The 15,946-nt window shown below is 43.0% G+C and overlaps 1 protein-coding gene across 1 annotated transcript; it reads right to left on the bottom strand.

Moving 5' to 3' along the window:
• Positions 1-4,822: 4,822 nt before the first annotated feature.
• Positions 4,823-7,628, bottom strand: LOC109906957 (probable G-protein coupled receptor 139). Its single transcript, XM_020504771.1, has 3 exons — positions 7,438-7,628; positions 6,464-7,157; positions 4,823-4,858 (listed from the first exon to the last, which is right to left on the bottom strand). Exons 1-3 carry the CDS (start codon positions 7,626-7,628, stop codon positions 4,823-4,825), a joined length of 921 nt encoding a protein of 306 aa, XP_020360360.1.
• Between the last annotated feature and the right edge of the window lie 8,318 nt (positions 7,629-15,946).

The raw sequence follows: 15,946 nt of genomic DNA, 5'->3' as shown, positions 1-15,946 counted from the left end.
GTAATGTCCTTCCAAATGTGGTAGTTTAAAGCAAAACAATTATAGCCCATTTGAAAAATAAATATATTGAAGAATTGTATTCAACTTTGAGTCACAATATAAGCACATTTAATACAGTAGTACCTAACATGTTTTAAATGTGTTTTGCCCAATTCTATACAGTATATTTCATATTTACAGTGCGTAGTGACGGTCTACACACCCATTGCACAGTTCACATTTTGCGGCCTTAAAATTAAATCTAAAAAGGATATTTTATATTTTTCTTACCGCTCTGTTACATTCTCAAAGTGAAGGAAAATGTTCCAATTTTTTTTTTTAAATGGAACAGCTGTGAATCGTTTTGAATAAGATTCCACAAACCTTGCACAACTCTTAGGGCAACATACAGGTAATTGCCAAAATAAAGAAAATACCAACATAAATTATGTTAGTAGGGTGTTGGGCCACCATGAACTGCCAGAACAGCTTCAATGCACCTCTGGAACTCTTGTTGGGATGTGACGCCATACTTCCACAAAATGCTTTCTCAGGCCCTAAGCATGATGAGATTTTAAGTGAGTACTTATTAACTCCAGGACCACACCTGTGTTGAAGCACCTGCTTTCAATATACTTTTTATCCCTCATTTACTTGAAGTGTTGCCTTTTATTTAGGCAATTACCTTTATTTCCATTGTTTTTGTCAATTGCCGTAGTTCAGTAACTTTGGTTGGGAATCATTGGAGAGCAATATTCAAACATTGTCTCAGATTTGTTTAAGCAGCTTAAAGTCAGGACTGAGACTGGACCGTTCAGGAACACTCAACACCTCTTGGAAATACATTCTGGTGTGTCTTTGGCATAAAAATGTGTGTAATTGTCCTGCAGAAAATCTCTCCCAGGATTATGTTTTCAGAAGACTGAGTATGGTTTTCCTCTACATTTTTACCTGGGCTTTGCTCTGTTATTTATTTTGATCCTGACAAACTCCCCAGCTCGACGTAAACAATCACACAGAATCTGATGGAGACAGACCGGTCGAGTGGTGAATGAGGTGAGGCCCTCTCCTCCATAAAGGGAGTCACTCGCCTGCCCAACTGGTCATTCTCGCCTGTCTTCCTTGCGGAAGTTGACTGCGTACACTAAAGCACTCTTCAACTCGACTGGATTTCCTTTTTTCTTACTGAACCTTTCTCAGGAGAACCGTGAGGTTAACACTGCCAAACGCAGGACTTCAACTTGAAAGGTTTTGCTTCGAGTAGAATTAATTAGTATAATTAATTTTCTACTCGTCAGTCTCCGTTTTAGCTAGCTATTGGTATTTGTTTAGTCATCGGTGCTGCAAGGCTTTAGCCAACCAGCTGCAAGGCTAGCTAACAACACTAACAAAGGACTAGCATTCATCACAAGGCAAGCTAACCGTACTAGTACTACACAGCAATGGTAGTGTTGCTAGCTCTGGTCTCTCACCTAGCTAGCTAGAAATGACACTACAAAGATTAGCTTTAGCCTGTTGCAAGGCTAGCTAACAACACTAACAAAGGACTAGCATTCATCACAAGGCAAGCTAACCGTACTAGTACTACACAGCAATGGTAGTGTTGCTAGCTCTGGTCTCTCACCTAGCTAGCTAGAAATGACACTACAAAGATTAGCTCTTGCCGTAAGGCTTAGCTATCGCAGGTAACTCGCCGGAAGGCTAACTACCCCAAACTAGCTTTTTCACCCGTAAGTGTAAAATTGCTAACTCGCCTCTCGCATTTAGCTCAAACCACGTTCACCTAGGGCTGGGCGGAATAAGAACATTTTGAAGATAAATACACAACAGAGAGGATGAGAGGACTTAACTAGATTACTAGACTAAATATAGTACTAATAGGGAATTATCAATGTAAATAGTTGGTCTTCAGTTCAACCGCTGTTTAGAGTCTGTGGAATGTCACTCCTGAACTCAGAGCTATGTGTGCTACGTTCTGTGCATTGAGTCGGGAGCAGGATACTTGTTATTTGGCCATTGGCCAAGTTGTACTGCAAGGACTTCTGATTATGGTTATAAATGTCATCCTGTTCCTTTGTTCGGTGGAGGAAAGCTGACGACAGATCTACCTCCCAACATCTTGATTTGTCCTTCTCAAATAAACCTATTTTTCTCCCCCTGATTTGCTTCGGAGTTTGTGTTACTGAAGAATAACAAATTGCTAACAGCGGTAAACCATACAAAAAAAAACTATACCTGTATTCATTCACAGACTGGTTTGGATTTTCATGTTTGATTTGTTTCCATAATTATTTACATCTGTTTTTATAGCCAGCAAGAAACTGCTAAAAAATGAGAACTGTTGTACTTGCTAGCACAAGTCAACTTCGGGAGGGAAACCATGCCAAATAGAAAATTCTCAGTCGTCTTACTACCTCTAATGGGGAAAGTAAGGACTGTATTTGAAGATGAAAATGCACAGCCAGAAAAACCATTGGAAAACCATTGGTCGAGTACCATAGTTACAAAAGATGATTTTGATTCTTATACAATGTTCTAGAAATAAGACAACTGACAGTGAAGGATTGTCCTACTTGTTTTTGGTTGAAGTTTGGTTGAACAGTATACAGCAATCAAATGGATAAAGCCCACAGTAAAACCACTTAGAATTAAGTTGCCATCCTAGGGTCATGCACGTCCCAAAAAGCATACTTAGAACGTTTTATTATTCAGAAATGTCAAAAGTGAGATACTGTAATATGATATTTGGGCCATATCGCCCAGCCCTACATTCACCGTATCGTGTTGACTAGACTGATCCCCCTATCTTCACAGCTCGACGGTCGAGAGACACATTTTGTTTGTCGTGAGACCAGGGAACCCCAAGCTTCTCTCCGAATAGCAATATGCTAACTAGCTAGGCTAGTGCCATGAGCCCTGTGGTGGTCAGAGAGAGAGCCGTGTGGCTCAACTTGTCTAGACTCTGTTGGGGATTAATCAGAATAGTTGGGTAACATATATAAGATGTTTTATTTTTATTGCATGCTTATGTGAGATATGTCATTAGAATGTCTATTTTTGGATAATACTGGTGTCCATTTGCAGTTATCTGTTCTCTGTCAGGGTTCAGTTACTTGGGCTGCAGAGAGGGGAGAGGTCAAGCTTGTCTTCATATGTAAACATATCTTTTTAACCATGTTAATGGATGATTGAGGGGGAACCAATTATCTCTTGGCTCCACAATGTCTGTGTGCCAGTCACTGTCTGTGATCTTGTCCAGGATGGGTGTATTTGATATATGCTAGTTTTTGGTCCTGAGTGGTGCCAAGAGTGAGATAAGAACATAGTTTAAGAGACAAAGCTGAATGATAATTTATAGCCAATGCTGTCTGGCTATGTGTGTCTTTGCTATAAAGGATCTCAGTTGCAATGTGTAAGCACTCTCAAGAGAATTCATTTATTCATTTATAGACACTGAATTGATCTGAGAGCTCATATAATTAAAGATGGATTTGATGGATGGATTAAACTCTGATTTGTGTGTGGTTTGCTCTCATGATTTGGTAAATACAGGAAATGTCCACTACAACTCACAGTTTTTTCAAAGTATTTATAGAGCAAGCTGTATTGTTCCTTAAGTGTCAGAGTAATGGCGAATTACTCTGAAGGTAAAAAGTTCAAGGAAAAGGTGTCGTAGTCTTCGCAAATATCTAACCCTGGGATGAAGTTGTATTTTTCAGCTGGACAATTAAACATTTTAATGCTGAAGACAGACCAGTATGACTTTCCAAGTGGTGTTGAGGGTTCCTGAATGCTCCTGAAATAAATCTGCTTGAAAATCAGAGAAGGTTTGATTACTGCCTTCCATCAATGATTCTCAAGAAAATATACTGAGCTTGAACAACTTTGACAAACAATTGATATATAGTACACTTGGAAATTTTTCAGACCCCTTGACTTTTTCCACATTTTATTACGTTACAGCCTTATTCTAAAATTGATGAAATTCTTTGATAATAAGACAATCTACACACAATAGCCCATAATAACAGAGCATGTCATCCATTTTATACATGTCATCCATGCTAGATCAAACAATTATGGGGTGGTGTGCAAACATGCAAAATTCTACCCCCCCCCCCCCATCAATGCGGGTCCCCCGGTCAGTAATTCCACCATGATAACTACAACTTTAGATTGATCATTTAGCTGGCTAGACTATCTTAAAAATGTTAGCTGACATTGGCTAATTTAGTGACTGTCAGAGGAAACTGCTGATGCACAACCAAAATTCGAACTTGCACTGTAGACCACAAATGTTCCCTCCCAAAAACAAACACAATTGCATTTTATCGATGCCAATTTGAATGCATAGAGATACCGTGACAAATTCCTGAGGCACATTGTCGTGCCGTTCATCCGTCGCCATCACCTCATGTTTCAGCATGATAATGCACGGACCCATATCGCACGGATCTGTTCACAATTCCTGGAAGCTGAAAATGTCCCAGTTTGTCCATGGCCTGCATACTCACCAGACATGTCACCCGTTGAGCATGTTTGGGATGCTCTAGTTTGGGATGCTTTGCACAGCCATTGAAGAGGACAACACTACAGGCCACAATCAACAGCCTGATCAACTCTATGCAAAGGAGATGTGTTGCGCTGCATGGGCAAATGGTAGTCTTACCAGACACTGACTGATTTTCTGATCCACATTGTTAAGGTATCGTGACCAACAGTGCATATCTATATTCCCATTCATGTGAACTCCATAGATTAGGCCCTAATTCATTTATTCCAATGACTGATTTCCTTATGAACCGTAACTCGGCAAACCCTTGAAATTGTTCCATGTTGCGTTTTATTTTTCTTCAGGGTAATAGAGTTTGAATTCAGGCTGAAACACAACAAAATGTGGATTAAGTCGAGGGGTATAAGTGCCTTCAGAAAGTATTATCTGTTTCCATCACAGCTTGAACAAAATGACTTTACTCGCATAAAAACTGGATGGAAACGTGATTAGTTATGACATAATACTGTGGTTGAAATTTCACCCTCTAAACAACAGTTTACATTGACTGCTTTTTTCAAAGCCAATGTATTTTCCACGTACTTTCCACATCACAATGCGTTGACAAATGCCCTTGATTCAACCATTTTGTGCCCAATACACAGAAAAGCATATTTCCATCGTTTTACTCAAACCTGGGAATTAGCACACAAAAATACCTTCCTCTGATATTGTAGATCCCGTCTTACTACTTAGAAAATCACTTCTGAATAATAAGCACTTTACCTTGTGAGCATCTGACATTCTGGGGCAGAGATATTGGGACTCCATTTTTGAGGTAACAATAGATTTTGACCATTGGGCACCAGATTGCTATGATGTGGTTAGCTGATACGTACATTACCTATCCAGGCGGCTTAAGATCTGGCATGCGTCAGCTATGTCTGAGCAGGGGAACACGACCTGAACCTACCATCCTATAAGTAGTTTGTGCTGACTTCAAAATGGCGTGATTAATGTAGGCCGGCTTCTGGCTCAACCTATTGATTTTGCCCAACAGCACAGTCGTTGATGTGGCACGCAGTCATTGGTTGATGCATGCAACGTCTGAGCAGGGGAGGTTAAACTCATTGGGTATGTTCCAGTTGTAAGGCTACTGAAGGCGAATATTGACCCACTGTAGTAGCTTTCCATCTGCAAGGCTCAGATCAGTATGGCCGTGTGAACACAGCTGCCGTTGTTAAATATAAAAACAACTCTTTCAAGCAGGCTTAAGCAGACAGCAGACAATGCTACCACTCCAAAATATTTGTTGACAAAACAATCAAGATAGCATTTCTTAATCCCAGGCAGCTGTTTTAGGAAATGAAAAATGTTACAGCCAGGAACAGAGCTCTCCCTTTCTTGTACATCCGTCTCCTTTTGTTTGCATTCTAACTGGAAACCTATTAAAGGAAATTAATTCTGACTGCAGGGGCAAACATTGCAGGGTGAAGTTATCCTACTTTTACAGAGCAAAAAAAGGTGTAAAGTTCACAAATTTGACCTTTATTTAACTAGGCAAGTCAGTGAAGAACTAATTCTTATTTACAATGACAGCCTAGGAACAGTGGGTTAACTGTCTTGTTCAGTGGCAGAACAACAGATTTTTTACCTTGTCAGCTCGGGGATTCGATATAGCAACCTTTCTGTTACTGGCCCAACGCTCTAACCTACTACCTGGGTGAGAATATTAAACTGAGTTCCTAGTTAACTATAGATTTCTGGAGAAACGGTAACCATATATGAATTTGTGTTATGAGAACTAATCCGTTTTCCATTGTTCTGAGAAACTAGGGTTTAAACAGTCTCACTAACCCCAAGTACCTTCAGCTTGATCCAGACCTGGACAGGGCTAAAGTGTTATAAATGGTAAATAGCTGGTCTACTGCTGGGCAGGGTTTTGTTAGTCTTGCAATGGGACAAAACCTGTCTGACACAGGTTATGAATACCTGACGGAACTTGGCCTGAGTGCAGGCATACAGGTACGTGTTGATGGCTGCATTACTGAGGCTCAGCATGCTACCAATGTCAGCCGCCACATTGATCTGCAGGTTGCAGTCGTTGCGATCCTGGCCGTAGAAGAAGGTGGTGCGTATGATGATCTGGGTGATTGCGCGGGTGACGGATAGCAGCACAAAGCTCATGGACACAGTCACCAGGAGCACTACAGACTTCCTCTTTCTGGAGCGCAGCAGGGGTGTCACCCTGTAGGCCCCTGAGGTTAGGTTGGCAGCTGTCAACACATGGACCCTGTTGCTAAGGGAGATCTGTCGCAGAGTCAGCCCGTTGAGGGTGAGGATGATGAGGAAAGGTAGGACGTAGGCCACTAAGGTCTGGGCCCCCACCAGGGCATGCACATAACCATGAGGGGCCTCAGGTTTGTATATACAGGCCCATTTGGTCTGGTTGTGGTCATAAACTGAGACATTGAACCAGTAGTAGGGTATTGCCATGAGGTGGCTGAGGAGTAAGATGGTAGTGATGGCTGCTAAGGCACTGCGTGGGGTGCAGAGTTTGGTCTTGATGGCCCAGGTGTGGATGGCAATGAAGCGCTCTGCGGTGAAAACCACCACCAGCCAGGTTGAGGTGTTGTAGGCCCCGTAGCTGAATATGTCTCTCAGGCGGCACCAGGGCTCACGGCTCCTCAAATCAAATCAAGCCTCATTTAAAGTGCATTTAAAATGGAGGGAACAGTTCCTAATGCCATCAGTGTAATAACAACAAACACTAAAATCCATTACAAAGAAATGACAAAACAATTAGTAAAGCAGGCCAGGGTTTCCCAAACTCGGTTTGGGAAGCCCTGAAATAGGCTACTGGGTTAATACAATGCTGTTTGCTGTTACTGTAGTAATTACAGCGTTACTATAGAAATCCAATGTAAACTTTTACTGACAGAACAAGAAATGAAAAGAACAGTGACATTTCTGATGAAATAAGTACCTCGTGGTAAAATTTGACAGTGATCTCCAGCACCACGATGAAGATGAGGACCAGAGTGTCAGCTACAGAGATGGCCATCGGGTAGAAGGTGCTGGACTTGGACAGCAGGCAGTTTCTCCGCCAGAAGATGAGAAAGGTAACAATGTTGGCTGGTGGAGGGATTTGTGTCATTAGGGTTTTTCCATTGGAAACAAATTAAGCATTTAATCATACATGCATAGCCTATACCAAGCTTATATCAGCCTTTGCTTAAATTTACTATAGCCATATAAACTCAGCAAAAAAAAAAGAAAGAAAAAGTCCTCTCAATGTCAACTGCGATATTTTCAGCAAACTAATCATGTGTAAATATTTGTATGAACATAAGATTCAACAAATGAGACAAACTGAACAAATTCCACACACATGTTGACTAACAGAAATGGAATAGTGTGTCCCTGAACAAAGGGGGGTCAAAATCAAAGGTAACAGTGAGGATCTGGTGTGGCCAACAGCTGTTTTTTATTTACTTTTTATTTCACCTTTATTTAACCAGGTAGGCTAGTTGAGAACAAGTTCTCATTTGCAACTGTGACCTGGCCAAGATAAAGCATAGCAGTGTGAGCAGACAACACAGAGTTACACATGGAGTAAACAATTAACAAGTCAATAACACAGTAGAAAAAAAGGGGAGTCTATATACATTGTGTGCAAAAGGCATGAGGTAGGCGAATAATTACAATTTTGCAGATTAACACTGGAGTGATAAATGATCAGATGGTTATGTACAGGTAGAGATATTGGTGTGCAAAAGAGCAGAAAAGTAAATAAATAAAAACAGTATGGGGATGAGGTAGGTAAAAATGGTTGGGCTATTTGCCGATAGACTATGTACAGCTGCAGCGATCGATTAGCTGCTCATTCAGCGATTTTTGCAATTCGTTCCAGTCACAGGCAGCAGAGAACTGGAACGAAAGGCGGCCAAATGAGGTGTTGGCTTTAGGGATGATCAGTGAGATACACCTGCTGGAGCGCGTGCTACGGATGGGTGTTGCCATCGTGACCAGTGAACTGAGATAAGGCGGAGCTTTACCTAGCATGGACTTGTAGATGACCTGGAGCCAGTGGGTCTGGCGACGAATGTGTAGCGAGGGCCAGCCGACTAGAGCGTACAAGTCGCAGTGGTGGGTGGTATAAGGTGCTTTAGTGACAAAACGGATGGCACTGTGATAAACTGCATCCAGTTTGCTGAGTAGGGTGTTGGAAGCAATTTTGTAGATGACATCGCCGAAGTCGAGGATTGGTAGGATAGTCAGTTTTACTAGGGTAAGTTTGGCGGCGTGAGTGAAGGAGGCTTTGTTGCGGAATAGAAAGCCGACTCTTGATTTGATTTTCGATTGGAGATGTTTGATATGAGTCTGGAAGGAGAGTTTACAGTCTAGCCAGACACCTAGGTACTTATAGATGTCCACATATTCAAGGTTGGAACCATCCAGGGTGGTGATGCTGGTCAGGCGTGCGGGTGCAGGCAGCGAACGGTTGAAAAGCATGCATTTGGTTTTTACTAGCGTTTTAAGAGCAGTTGGAGGCCACGGAAGGAGTGTTGTATGGCATTGAAGCTCGTTTGGAGGTTAGATAGCACAGTGTCCAAGGACGAGCCGGAAGTATATAGAATGGTGTCGTCTGCGTAGAGGTGGATCAGGGAATCGCCCGCAGCAAGAGCAACATCATTGATATATACAGAAAAAAGAGTCGGCCCGAGGGTTGAACCCTGTGGCACCCCCATAGAGACTTCCAGAGGGCCGGACAGCATGCCCTCCGATTTGACACACTGAACTCTGTCTGCAAAGTAATTGGTGAACCAGGCAAGGCAGTCATCCGAAAAACCGAGGCTACTGAGTCTTCCGATAAGAATATGGTGATTGACCGAGTCGAAAGCCTTGGCAAGGTCGATGAAGACGGCTGCACAGTACTGTCTTTTATCGATGGCGGTTATGATATCGTTTAGTACCTTGAGCGTGGCTTAGGTGCACCCGTGACCGGCTCGGAAACCAGATTGCACAGCGGAGAAGGTACGGTGGGATTCGAGATGGTCAGTGACCTGTTTGTTGACTTGGCTTTCGAAGACCTTAGATAGGCAGGGCAGGATGGATATAGGTCTGTAACAGTTTGGGTCCAGGGTGTCTCCCCCTTTGAAGAGGGGGATGACTGCGGCAGCTTTCCAGTCCTTGGGGATCTCAGACGATATGAAAGAGAGGTTGAACAGGCTGGTAATAGGGGTTGCGACAATGGCGGCGGATAGTTTCAGAAATAGAGGGTCCAGATTGTCAAGCCCAGCTGATTTGTACGGGTCCAGGTTTTGCAGCTCTTTCAGAACATCTGCTATCTGGATTTGGGTAAAGGAGAACCTGGAGAGGCTTGGGCGAGTAGCTGCGGGGGGGGCGGAGCTGTTGGCCGAGGTTGGAGTAGCCAGGCGGAAGGCATGGCCAGCCGTTGAGAAATGCTTGTTGAAGTTTTCGATAATCATGGATTTATCGGTGGTGACCGTGTTACCTAGCCTCAGTGCAGTGGGCAGCTGGGAGGAGGTGCTCTTGTTCTCCATGGACTTCACAGTGTCCCAGAACTTTTTGGAGTTGGAGCTACAGGATGCAAACTTCTGCCTGAAGAAGCTGGCCTTAGCTTTCCTGACTGACTGCGTGTATTGGTTCCTGACTTCCCTGAACAGTTGCATATCGCGGGGACTGTTCGATGCTATTGCAGTCCGCCACAGGATGTTTTTGTGCTGGTCGAGGGCAGTCAGGTCTGGAGTGAACCAAGGGCTATATCTGTTCTTAGTTCTGCATTTTTTGAACGGAGCATGCTTATCTAAAATGGTGAGGAAGTTACTTTTAAAGAATGACCAGGCATCCTCAACTGACGGGATGAGGTCAATGTCCTTCCAGGATACCCGGGCCAGGTCGATTAGAAAGGCCTGCTCACAGAAGTGTTTTAGGGAGCGTTTGACAGTGATGAGGGGTGGTCGTTTGACTGCGGCTCCGTAGCGGATACAGGCAATGAGGCAGTGATCGCTGAGATCCTGGTTGAAGACAGCGGAGGTGTATTTGGAGGGCCAGTTGGTCAGGATGACGTCTATGAGGGTGCCCTTGTTTACAGATTTAGGGTTGTACCTGGTGGGTTCCTTGATGATTTGTGTGAGATTGAGGGCATCTAGCTTAGATTGTAGGACTGTCGGGGTGGCCCCACATGTCCCCTACATGGCCCCACATGTCCCTCTAGGGGTACCCTCCCCCACTGCTCAACTGACACAATGGCGCACAGAACGCAAAAATATTCTTAGAAATATTTAACCTCCACACATTAACAAGTCCAATAGCTCAAATGAAAGATAAACACCTTGTTCATCTAGCCACCAAGTCAGATTTCTAAAATGTTTTACGGCGAAAACATAGCACATATTTATGTCAAACCATCACGGAATACACACCGAAGACACAGCTAATTTCCATAGCCAAATTGAACAAAATATGCAATCACCAAACGCAGGATTAAAAGAAAATAATTTCACTAACCTTTTGAAATCTTCATCAGATGACAGTAATATAACATGTTACACAGTACATTTATGTTTTTTTCAATAATATGCCATAAATATCCATAAATCTCTGTTTACAATGACGCATTGTTAAAAAAATGCTACTCAAATGTCCGGAGAAATGACGATGGCTTCTGCACATGCCGTCAGCTAACATGGAATACACAACATAAACTTTGACTAAATATGCATGTTCTACATATATATAGAAAGATACACTTCTTCTAAATGCAATCGCTGTGTTACATTTATTTTTAACTTTACAGATTTCGTTCACTAGGCTATAATGTGAGTCGGCGCTCAGGAATTAGCATTTTGGCTCCTCTATCTCGGAGTCCACAGAAACCCAAATTTAACACATAAATGTTCCCTTACCTTTGCTGTTCTTCCATCAGAAGACCTGGAAGGGCTTTAGTTTTGAAGTCTGTGTCTTTCGGTTATCAAACACGACATATTTCGGTTGAAATGCAGCCAAAAAGTAAAGTTAGTTCGCACCAAAACGTCGAAATTACATATTATATGTCGACTAAACTTGTCAAACTTGGATCAGAACACAGCGTTAGCATGTTATATAGCTTCACAGCAATTCTCAGGACAAAGAGAAACACACGCATCGTTTAATCAATCTTGGAAGAAAGACACCACAGGAGCAGAATGCGCATGAGAGTAACCTGTTTTCCGCGCGCGACCGAAAGGTTTTGGCCCGTCATTACTCTCGTGAGCACGCGAATCACACAATGAGAAGCCCCATTGAAAGCGGACACCGCGCTGAAGGCATAGGAACTGTTCCCAGGACTGTAGGTGCTTGGGAAGGGTGGGGGCGATGACGTCAAAGTTGGGCCAACTTTTTGGATGACAAGAGAGAGTTTGGGAGAATGAGTGCCCTGAGAGTTCTGCTTTACTTACAGACATAATTTAAACGGTTTTAGAAGCTTTAGAGTGTTTTCTATTCAATAATAATTTTTAATTGCATATATTAGAAATTTTTGACAGATTTCTTTTCTGTTTACCATGGGCACGCAATCACCCCAAAGGGGGCAGCAATCAGCCCTATCCCTATCAGGTTTTAAGCATATCCCAGTTTAGGTCACCTAACAGAACAAACTCTGAAGCTAGATGGGGGGCAATCAATTCACAAATGGTGTCCAGGGCACAGCTGGGTGCTGAGGGGGGTCGGTAGCAGGCTGCAACAGTGAGAGACTTATTTCTGGAGAGAGTAATTTTCAAGATTAGTAGTTCGAACTGTTTGGGTATGGACCTGGAAAGTATGACATTACTTTGCAGGCTATCTCTGCAGTAGACTGCAACTCCTCCCCCTTTGGCAGTTCTATCTTGACGGAAGATGTTATAGTTGGGTATGGAAATCTCTGAATTTTTGGTGGCCTTCCTGAGCCAGGATTCAGACACGGCAAAGACATCAGGGTTAGCAGAGTGTGCTAAAGCAGTGAGTAAAACAAACTTAGGGAGGAGGCTTCTGATGTTGACATGCATGAAACCAAGGCTTTTTCGATCACAGAAGTCAACAAATGAGGGTGCCTGGGGACATGCGGGGCCTGGGTTTACCTCCACATCACCCGCGGAACAGAGGAGGAGTAGTATGAGGGTGCGGCTAAAGGCTATCAAAACTGGTCGCCTAGAGCGTTGGGGACAGAGAATGAAAGGAGCTGTATTAAGTACTGCAGTGCATCTCCTCCTCATGGACTGCACCGGATTTGCCAGTTCTTGCTGTTACCCCACTCTTCCACCTAACCCGGACATTTCTGGGGGGAATGGCCCTAGCCCTCACCCTCCAATTCAACAGGTCCCAGAAGTGCTCAATGGGATTGAGATCCAGGCTCTTTGCTGGCCATGGCAGAACACTGACATTCCTGTCTTGCAGGAAATCACACACAGAATGAGCAGAATGGGCTGGTGGTATTGTCATGCTGGAGGGTCATGTCAGGATGAGCCTGCAGGAAGGGTACCACATGAGGGAGGAGGATGTCTTTCCTGTAACGCACAGCGTTGAGATTGCCTGCAATCACAACAAGCTCAGTTCGATGACGCTGTGACACACCGCCCCAGACTATGACGGACCCTCCACCTCCAAATCGACCCCGCTGCAGAGTACCGTGACTCATCAGTGAAGAGCACTTTCTCCCAGTCCTGTCTGGTCCAGCGACGGTGGGTTTGTGCCCATAGGTGACGTTGTTGCCGGTGATGTCTGGTGAGGACCTGCCTTACAACAGGCCTACAAGCCCTCAGTCCAGCCTCTCTCAGCCTATTGCGGACAGTGTGAGCACTGATGGAGGGATTATGCGTTCCTGGTGTAACTTGGGCAGTTGTTGTTGCCATCCTGTACCTGTCCCGCAGGTGTGATGTTTGGATGTACCGATCCTGTGCAGGTGTTGTTACACGTGATCTGCCACTGCGAGGACGATCAGCTGTCCATCCTGTCTCCCTGTAACGCTGTCTTATGCGTCTCACAGTATAGACATTGCAATTTATTGCCCTGGCCACATCTGCAGTCCTCATGCCTCCTTGCAGCATGCCTAAGGCACATTCACGCAGGTGAGCAGGGACCATGTGCATCTTTCTTTTGGTGTTTTTCAGAGTCCGTAGAATGTCCTCTTTAGTGTCCTTAGTTTTCATAACTGTGACCTTAATTGCCTATCGTCTGTAAGCTGTTAGTGTCTTAATGACCGTTCTACAGGTGCATGTTCATTAATTGTTTATGGTTCATTGAACAAGCATGGAAAACAGTTTCATTTTTATAATTTATTTTATAATTTTCTCAAAGAAAGATTCATTATAACCATTAAATGAATTATCCATTAAATGCGGAATACATTAGATTTGTCAAATATATTTGTTGGAAAAAAATAACATGCATATTCTGATGTGTGCTGAACAAATGTACCAGTTTTCCTACAACGCCCCTAGTCATTGTACTCATCCATCTGTATAAGACAACCATAAATTGCAGCAATTAGTCCTATAGGTTTAGGTATACTCACAGGGGATGCCCACTATAGCCAAGGCTGGGTAGAACACAACCTGCAGAGTGACCATCCAGTGTTCCTCTTGGGGGTTCATGTCTTTACCCACCAGATATCTTGTTTACTATTAGCAGAAACAGCATCCAGGAGAGTCCCTCTCCTCTCAACATCACAGCACATATCTGTGCTTTTGTCATATCACTAAGAGTTAACCCCTCACAAGCACAACCCACACAGACATGCAAACGTGCACACGTGTCTTTATTTACCTATTGTTAATCATTACTCTGTGAGGATCTCAGAGGCACAGACAAGCTTATTGGTTGGACTACAGAGGTTGGATATTCTACTCACCTTGTGTGCATCTAAAGAACCTTCTTCCTCTCATTGATCTACTTTTCTTGCCTCATACTGACAACCAAGTTAACAACTCTAGGGAGAGAGAATGTTTTTGTAATGTCCGTAAATGTTCCTCTGTTGTTTGAGTGTCCAGTTTTCCGTTAGATCAGGGAACAACAGCAAAACCTCCTGAGAACCTATTTAGCAGGTATTGTTGTTAGAGTTAGGAGAACATTCAAACAAAACTTAGCCAGAACATGGTTAATGTTCTCTGGACAATGTCCCATGAAACATGTCGAGAACATTAACATTGGATATTCTGAGAACATGTTTCATGGGACATTGCAAGAACATCCGTGTCCAGTTTTCTAAAGGTTAGGGGAATATTTCATCAATGTCACACAAAACATACACAGACCATGGTTGCCATGTTCTCAGAATAAATATATTAATGTTCTGGATAGAGGTGTGAATGTTTAAATTAACAAATGGAGAAATTGTACAATGATTGCTCTGCAAGTACAAAGCACGAGCTCTCAAACACCCCATACGTAGCGTTAACAACAGATTGTTTGACATCTATGAACGCGATGTCATACATCACTGCAGTGAGCCATCACATTGATGAAAAGTGGGACAGGAAGTCCCATGAACTGACCACTGAGAACATGGAGGAGAGGCACACAGAGGAATCAAATACCTGCATCATTGCTGAGTGAGAGGGGGGCAGCAATAAGGTGAGCGCCGTCTGGTAGCCATGACCGCGGTAGATGGAACTGCATAGCCACCTAGCGGTCATACGCAGGACCATACCTGCATTGTGAATTCATAAGTAATTTTATGATTTATTTGTATAGTTTAAATATTTAAACAATACAAAAAGTAACCAAATTGCTACGTGATATTCCTGGATTTTATATGTACTGTATTTCCACCCTATGAGGTTGGAATAATATTTGAAATTGTGAAAATGGTGATAATGCCCTTTTAGAGTACAACATTTCAGCCTGTTTTGGTGGTATGGAGTTTTGGCCTGTCTGGTGACATCAACAGGTGGTAAATTAGTTAATAGACCAATAAGAAAAAGAGATCCAAACCTCTCTGCCAATAACAGCTTGTTTCTAGTTTTCTAAGGATTAGAAGAAAATTCCATTAATGTCACACCAAACATACACAGAAAATGGTTGCCAATAAATTAATATTTTACACACATTTCATTGGAACATTGCAAGAACATTCCTGTGTCCAAAGATGTTTAACCATAGTGTTAATACATTATATTCAGAGAACGTGGCAATATTTTCTGTGTGTGTTTGGTGTGACGTTGATGGAATGTTCTCCTGAACCTCAGAAAACTGGACGTTCAATTGTCGTGTCTAGAATATTAATATTGAGTGTTATGAGAACATGGTAACCACTGTCATGACTGGCCTGTTCGGGTCAGGTTACCGTGGACCATAATCCTACAGAGATATCTCTCACAACCACCAGCGGGGGAGAGATCGAGAGGTATGGAGGTGGGGGGTTTAATGACAACTCCCACCCATTGTAAATCTTATGGCAGCAGACAAAATCCCTTTTGTCCTCTCAGTATGGAGGGA

The sequence above is a fragment of the Oncorhynchus kisutch genome, linkage group LG17 (assembly GCF_002021735.2).
Source record: "Oncorhynchus kisutch isolate 150728-3 linkage group LG17, Okis_V2, whole genome shotgun sequence".
NCBI classification, from domain to species: Eukaryota; Metazoa; Chordata; class Actinopteri; order Salmoniformes; family Salmonidae; genus Oncorhynchus; species Oncorhynchus kisutch.
Note: the sequence above shows the minus strand (reverse complement) of the source record. Positions and strands in the feature narration are given on the sequence as shown.